The 7,693-nt window shown below is 45.7% G+C and overlaps 1 protein-coding gene across 2 annotated transcripts; it reads left to right on the forward strand.

Annotated features, from left to right (window-relative positions):
- The first annotated feature begins 3,295 nt into the window (after nucleotides 1–3,295).
- On the forward strand, nucleotides 3,296–6,999 carry KCNJ15 (potassium inwardly rectifying channel subfamily J member 15). Of its 2 annotated transcripts, XM_068979739.1 has the most exons (3): nucleotides 3,296–3,363; nucleotides 3,629–3,633; nucleotides 5,852–6,999. In XM_068979739.1, exons 1-3 carry the CDS (start codon nucleotides 3,296–3,298, stop codon nucleotides 6,997–6,999), a joined length of 1,221 nt encoding a protein of 406 aa, XP_068835840.1. The 2 variants fall into 2 exon arrangements, with proteins under 2 accessions (XP_068835840.1, XP_068835833.1); XM_068979732.1 differs by lacking the exon at nucleotides 3,629–3,633 and having other exon boundaries at nucleotides 5,865–6,999.
- Nucleotides 7,000–7,693: the final 694 nt, after the last annotated feature.

A 7,693-nucleotide genomic window follows, 5' to 3' on the forward strand; every position in this document is an offset into this window, starting at 1 on the left:
CAAAGCCATCCGTGTCCTCAGCTGACGTGGAGGAAGCCAAGAAGCGGATTCAGAGCAGGAGGCGCAGCCGCTGGAGCGAGGCCGAGGCTGCTCGGAAGAGCGGGCGGAAGATGGCGGGAGGCCAGCGCCAAAGGCCCCCGCGCGTGTTTATGTGACCACAGTCACAGGACCCAGAGACAGGATAGCTAAGCCTCGCTGAGTTTATTTTCCATTACCTTTAAACCTTTCGAGTGCAGTGAACCCCAACTACATTCTTGTCAAGCACTTTTTTAAAAACATATTTCAGCACTTAATATTTAAACCCATGTACACTTCAAGTGAAATATCAGCCAGGTGTTTCAGATTCGTAGCAAGGAGAGAGATCATCAAAAGACTGCTTTGTCACAAATATTTGACACCTGGGAAAGCTTTTTAAGCAAGTTTTCTTACAAACAGGCAGCTGTTTTGCTAGCGTTCTCAAGTCAGAGTCCCTCAAATTCAAATTCTAGTCTGGAAATCAGAAGTTATAGTTGGATTTGAATTTCACTTTAAGCCTCGCCACCCCGTTTGAAGGTATGTAGAATGAGATCACTGGAGGCGTGATTGAGAAGCTCCAGGTTTAGGCAGCGACTGTTTCCTCATTTTTAAATTTTTTTTTCTGCAACTGCATGCATTCTGTTAGCCCACCAGGGAACACAGAACTTTTTCCCAGGATGGACAAACTGAAAACTTCCAAAATTTGACTCAGCAGAGTTCTAAATTCTTAGAAGTTCTCAGTGTTGTACTAAGAGAAAAAAAAATCCTTCTTAAACCATATTTTCTTTTTCTAACCAAGCATTATGTGAAAGTTAGCGCGATTATCCCATTTTTGAGAGTCAGATACCCTGTAAAAACAGTTTAGTTAGTAAAAGTTGTGGGTGAAAGTCTATTGTGGAAATGAAAGACTTGCCTGTGCTTAATGTTGGCTAATATTTCTACTAGCATTATTTATATTACATTAAATATTTAATGTAATATAAATGTTTATGTTTACTGTAAATATATAACATAAATTTTATTGTAAGCATAAATTGTATCATAAACATGTGTACTATAAATATATAACATGAGTTTTATTGCATATAATGCTTACATATTCTGTAACATAATATTTATATAACATTTCTATGATAAATATAGATAATGTATTATAGTTTTGATCAGATTCTCCATGTATTGCTACTGAAAAAAAATCATTTTATTTATTTCTTTGTCTAATTTTTGGCTGCGCGGGGTCTTTGTTGCTGGGCAAGCTTTTCTCTAGTCGTGAGGAGTGGAGGTGACTCTCCAGTTGTGGTATGCAGGCCCCTCATTGTGGTGGCCTCTCTTGCTGTGGAAACAGGCCCTAGGTGCATGGGCTTCAGTAGTTGCAGGTCCTGGGCTCTAGAGCACAGGGTATTTGTGGCGCCCGGGCTCAGTTGCTCTCTGACATGCAGGATCTTCCCTAATCAGGGATCGAACCTGTGTCTCCTGCATTGGCAAGCAGATTCTTTGGCCCTGAGCCACCAGGGAAGCCCTACTGCTCCTTTAAAGAATTAATACTTAGCCGTGGGATGCCGCCTCACTGGCTTTCCTTTATTTATAAGGATGGTGGAGACTGTGCGTTTCTGAAAAGTAACAGACGGATGTTCTCCACATCTATATGCAATAGTGTTACTTTAGAACTCTAAGGGCAAGTCGGGGATAGGATATTCACCAAGAGGGGAGAGCTGTTAAGATGTTGATAATGATTCAACTTCTGTATCCAGTGTGTTGGTTCCCACAGTGTGTTCCTGGAGCAGCAGCAGCATCTGGGAACTCTTCAGACCTGCAGTTTTTTTTTGGGTTCCACCCCAAACCTACCAAATCGGAAATGCCAAGCCTGCTGGGAAGCTCTCATGCACTTAGGGTCTGAGCGTCTTCGTCAGGCTGGTCAAGAGTGTGGGCACAGGGGTCTCACTGGGACCCTCCAGCCTGGTGCCAGCTGTTGAGAGCTTGGATTCTCTGTGGCCCTGTTTCCTCTTCATGGGGATGCTCTGAGGGCTAATTATGGCCACACGTGAAAAGCACCTAGATGAGTGGCTGGTCCCTGGCTCTAGTGTTATGTGTTTATGACGATGAGTGCTGTAATTGGTGATCTGAAGCTTCAGCATTGTTGTCACTCACCTGAATCTTCATTACTGTCATTCTCTTTTCTGTATCTTTCCCACGTTGGACTGGGCTTCCCTGATGGCTTAGATGGTAAAGAATCTGCCCGTAATGTGGGAGACCTGAATTCGATCCCTGGGTCAGGAAGAGCTGCTGGAGAAGAGAATGGCAACCCACTCCAGTATTCTTGCCAGGAGAATTCCACGGACAGACTCTACAATCCATGGAGTCACACAGTCAGATATGACTGTGACTAACACTTCCCTCTTTGGACCATTTCTGGCTCCATCCTCACTCTATTCTTGCATAGTGTTTGCATATCTATTTCTCCTAATTGGTCAGGGTCTCTCTGTCCATTTACAGGTTGATTTCTCTTTGATGGGATGGTGTGCTCTAGCTCACAGTGGTTAATTTCTTTGGTTTTCCATTCCTACCATATATATATATGTACCATTATATGTACTAATATCTATGTAGAGTTTAGTAAGAAGTATTTCAGAAAAGGGGCATGCCAAAATGCCAAAGAGCCTAGTGACATCAGAACAGATTGCATTAAACTTTGGAGGTTTAAGAGGGATTTGTGCACTGACAACACTGGTCTAGCTCCCAAAGACGTTGGAGCTTGTTCTTTCTGCCATGGGCAAGACAAGTCTCTGCAACCTCCCAGGTCTCCTCATTTGAAAACCGTGTGTCAGATGCCTTGGTTCTGACATTCTTTTAAACTCTAATGTTCTATGACTCAACAGTAATAATGCATTTCCACAGGCGGTAAAAATATTCTAGACTCTTCCCTTCCAATTCTCACTGTTTACTTCCTCTGCACTTCCCCTTCCTGCCTCCCTGTTTGCCGGTCAGTCGATAGTGGGCTTCGGTGGGGGTGAGTTAACCCACTCTTTCCAGGGTGTTTTACTACTGAGCTCCCTCCAGAGGGTAGGAATTCTACAGTGAGGGCTGTGGCTGGGGCTTCAGTTTCATTCTTGAAACACTCCTTGAGCTTTGATCTATTCCGGGCACCCTGCCAGATTGCCAGGGGGTGCGGGGGTGGGGGGTGGAAGGTGAACTCTGAGGGTCAGTTTCACTGGGTCAGTTTCTTAGTAAACACCTGTGAGCTCCACGTGGCCCTCTTTCTTTCAGGAAGTAGCAGAGTCCCATGGTAGCCAGGTGGGCGAAGGGGAGTGAGGACCATCCACCTGCCTTGGAGAAGACGCCATCTGACCCGCCGGCTGGCCGAGTGAGCCCCCAGGTAGCACACGGTTCTGGGGGTGTGGGGTGGTGGGAGGGAGAGGTGGGTGTTTAGCCTTGGGGTACTGTCCACCAGCCACTCTTTTGCACAGTGAGAGGCTGATCCCAAGGCCCTTATCCCCATCCATCTAGATTTTCTTCCCCGGTATATGACCCCCATCCCCAGATGACCATTGGGGTCATTGATTCCAACAACAGTTGTGCAAAATTGCAGCACAAGAGCTTTGGGGAGAAAGAGGAGACAGAGTCAGCTCATCCCTAGCCTCCTCTGCCCCTTTGAAAGAGAGGTTAAAACAGAAGTATCGTGGCCCTGCCTTCGTAACAACAGGGCCAAGTCTCCCAGCCTCTGGCAGAAGCCTGAACTGGGAGCTTCGTTTGTGGCGCAGGACAGTTGTGTATCATGCGCACAAGAAAACTTAAGCTTCTGTTTTCACTTCAGTGGGTTGAATGGCATGCACTTTCCCCTAAGAGTTTCATTTTATTTTAAGCGCATGCAATTACTTGTCCATAAGCCGAGTTTGTCTTTGCCAGTGCCCATGTTCTGAGCTTGACTAGGCACTTGGGCATGCCAGCCTGGCATTATGTTTCCAGACTTCCACTGTGGTCGCTTTCCTCTTGATTCCTGAGAGGGGCTGCTAAGGGTCTGATAAAGCCCACACTAAATTATATCCTGTACTTTTCATCTAAGTGTTAGTTTCTCAGTTGTGTCCAGCTCTTTGCAACCCCATGGACTGTGGCCCTTTAGGTTCTTCTGTCCATGGGGTTCTCCAGGCAAGAACACTGAGTGGGCTGCCATTCCCTTCTCCAGGGTAGCTTCCTGATCCAGGGATCAAACCCGGGTCTCCTGTATCGCAGGCAGATTCTTTCCTGTCTAAATCACCAGGGAAGCCTACTTTTCATCTAGACTGGTCCCCAAATTAGTGGAATAGGCTTTAACAAGAAAAATAAATTCTGGATAACACAGGGCCATTCTTTGCAAGGAAAATGAAAAAGAGACTCCCCTTTCTGAGAAAAAAAAAAATCATTTCAAGGGGCAGGCAGTAAACAGCACACTCTAACAGTGCAAGAGGAAAATTAAAAATCCCAACAGATTTACTGCATCCTCAACAGGTGTTAGCCTTTAATGGATACAGTTTCAGATTCCTTGAAGGGATTTGCCCAGAGGATTATTTTAGAAAATTCTACTGAGACAACGTTATTTCAACAGCAAAGATTACTGCATGAATCACAGACCACTGTATGCCAGTGTCATTTTAAAGGGAGAAATTTTTTATTATTATTAAAATGCCACTGAGGTGGAAAATCATGCCAGCCCGGTGGTAACCCTGTAATCACTCACATTATCTTTTCCAAGGAATGTAGGGGTAACTTATCTCAGTCACGAGGCAGGCATTATAAGATGCTGCGTGGCCTTACCCCAGCTTTTCCCCGTCTGTAAATGCAGAGCATTCTCTGGGGCTCAGCATGGCAGCCTAGTACCTCTTTCAGGTAAGTCTGTTCTGCTACATTGTCAGATGCCTGTACTTATGTAATGGTTTGCTAGCTCTTCAAAATAGACACTTAGGCTGATTCTACTTAGCTCAAAAGAAGTAAGGCAGAATTTTTGTGCCATACCTAAATGCTACACCTAATATTCTATATTGATAACTTTTATCTCAGCAGAAACAGCCATTAATAAATCTTGATTATTTTCTCTAAGTTTGTTTTCGGTTGTTGGATAGCTTGATCTTTCCCATTGTAATCAAGAACTGGGACAGATCAAGGATTCCAAATAATTCATCAGACTATGGGGGGAAATGAATGGCTATTAATGGCTATTGCTATATCATGCAAAAGAACAGCTTTTAAAATTTTTTATGAATGGTACCCAAGTTTTTAAAGTTTGTGCTAACGTTTTCCATCACTACATCAAGAAGTAGCTTATGGATGGAGCATTTTAGTTATATTAGTACTGGCCCTATGCTAAGTCAACTTATTTTTAAATTTTCTATACTTGAAAATCCTTGAAAGCTGAATATGTGTAAATATTCACAATCCTCTGTGGGCTGGATGCTTGTTAGTATGATATCAGAAAGAGAAGATTAGCATCATTTTTTGAGTGTGAAGTTCTGTTTTGACACTTTACAGCCATTATCTCATTCAACCATCACAAAAACTCTTGAGAAGTAGACTGTATTCCTAGTTCACAGATTAGGTAGCTGGGGTCCAGAGAGGTTAAATAACGTGCCCCAGGTCACACACCGAGTCAGTTGGAAAGAAAGACTCTAACCCAGGTCTCCTTGTCTCCAGTCTCTACCCTGCACTCTCTCCTGCCACCATCCCCAGGTACACATTGGTGAATTTGGCCTTCAGTCGTCCCCTTTCTTGTGAACTTCCACGTACATTCACTTTTATCTCGCAGGAGCATCCTGTTTCTACTTTCTGGACACGTGACAGTAAGGGGACGTCTTTGTCCTTTCCTTAGGTGGTCCCGTGAGCCGGACCGTGGACCCGATTCACATCAGCATGGCCAGCACGCCCCTGGTGAAGCACACCGCTGGCCCTGGCCTCAAGGCCAGCAGACCCCGAGTCATGTCCAAGAGCGGGCACAGCAACGTGAGAATCGACAAAGTGGACGGCATATACTTGCTCTACCTCCAAGACTTGTGGACCACCGTCATCGACATGAAGTGGAGATACAAGCTCACCCTGTTTGCCGCCACATTCGTGATGACCTGGTTCCTGTTCGGGGTGATCTACTATGCTATCGCCTTTATCCACGGGGACCTGGAGCCCAGTGAGCCCCCTTCCAATCACACCCCATGCATCATGAGAGTGGACTCCCTCACCGGGGCATTCCTGTTTTCCCTGGAATCCCAGACGACCATCGGCTATGGAGTCCGTTCCATTACCGAGGAATGCCCTCATGCCATCTTCCTCTTGGTGGCCCAGCTGGTCATCACCACCTTGATTGAGATCTTCATCACGGGCACCTTTCTGGCCAAAATTGCCAGACCCAAGAAACGGGCAGAAACCATCAAGTTCAGCCACTGTGCCGTCATCACCAAGCAGAACGGGAAGCTGTGCTTGGTGATCCAGGTGGCCAACATGAGGAAGAGTCTCCTGATCCAGTGCCAGCTCTCGGGGAAGCTCCTCCAGACCCATGTCACCAAGGAGGGCGAGCAGATCCTCCTGAACCAGGCCACCGTCAAGTTCCATGTGGACTCCTCTTCCGAGAGCCCCTTCCTCATCCTGCCCATGACGTTCTACCACGTGCTGGATGAGACAAGCCCCCTGCGGGATCTCACCCCCCAGAACCTGAAGGAGAAGGAGTTTGAGCTGGTGGTCCTCCTCAACGCCACCGTGGAGTCCACCAGCGCCGTGTGCCAGAGCCGCACATCTTACATCCCGGAGGAGATCTACTGGGGCTTCGAGTTTGTGCCTGTCGTCTCTCTCTCAAAAACTGGCAAGTACGTGGCTGACTTCAGTCAGTTTGAACAGATCCGGAAGAGCCCAGATTGTACCTTTTACTGCGCAGATTCCGAGAAGCAGAAACTTGAAGAGAAATACAGGCAGGAGGATCAGAGGGAAAGAGAGCTGAGAACGCTTTTGCTGCAGCAGAGCAATGTCTGACGGCAGTGGTGTTGCCTCAGCTTATCTCCGAGTGGCTTTCACATCTGAGCTCCCTTCCAACACAGAGATCACCAGGGAACTGAAAATGTGTGGCCGCGCCCAGAAACACTGCACAGGCTTACAGACCTGTTCCTCTGATCTGATGGCTTTAAACAACCTTTGCCACGTCTGAGAGGGTTCCTTTCTTCAGTGCTCTGTCTGAAGCGAACTCCCCAAATTCAAATTTTCCAAAAGGGGGCTGCATTTCAAAAAAGCTGGTGGAGGGCTATGGGAACAATGCCCTGCTGCGTGGACAGACATTTCAGGATGCTGATACTGAAAGGAAATGCACTTCTTATACAAGGACATCAGCTATAATATAAAGTATTTATTTAGTCCAGGCATGAAAGACATCACAATCGAGAGCTGATATGTGGTTCGGTATCCACTTACATCGTTGCTTTAAAACACACTCGTTTTTTCAAGCAGAGAAAACAGTATTTATAATGGAGGCTATCTGGTCATACATAAACTGGGGCAAAGGGACTCTATTCACAAAGTATAATAATTCCATTTTTACCTTTTTCAGTGAATGTTGTTGTATAGAATGAAATTGATCAAATTAAGGATGAACTGCTGTAAAAACATGCAAATGGAGCTGATATGATTGTTCACATTAATTTTTTTTGTTGAAATGTACTAGCCCCTTTCTATT

Source organism: Capricornis sumatraensis, chromosome 1 (assembly GCF_032405125.1).
Source record: "Capricornis sumatraensis isolate serow.1 chromosome 1, serow.2, whole genome shotgun sequence".
NCBI lineage: Eukaryota > Metazoa > Chordata > Mammalia > Artiodactyla > Bovidae > Capricornis > Capricornis sumatraensis.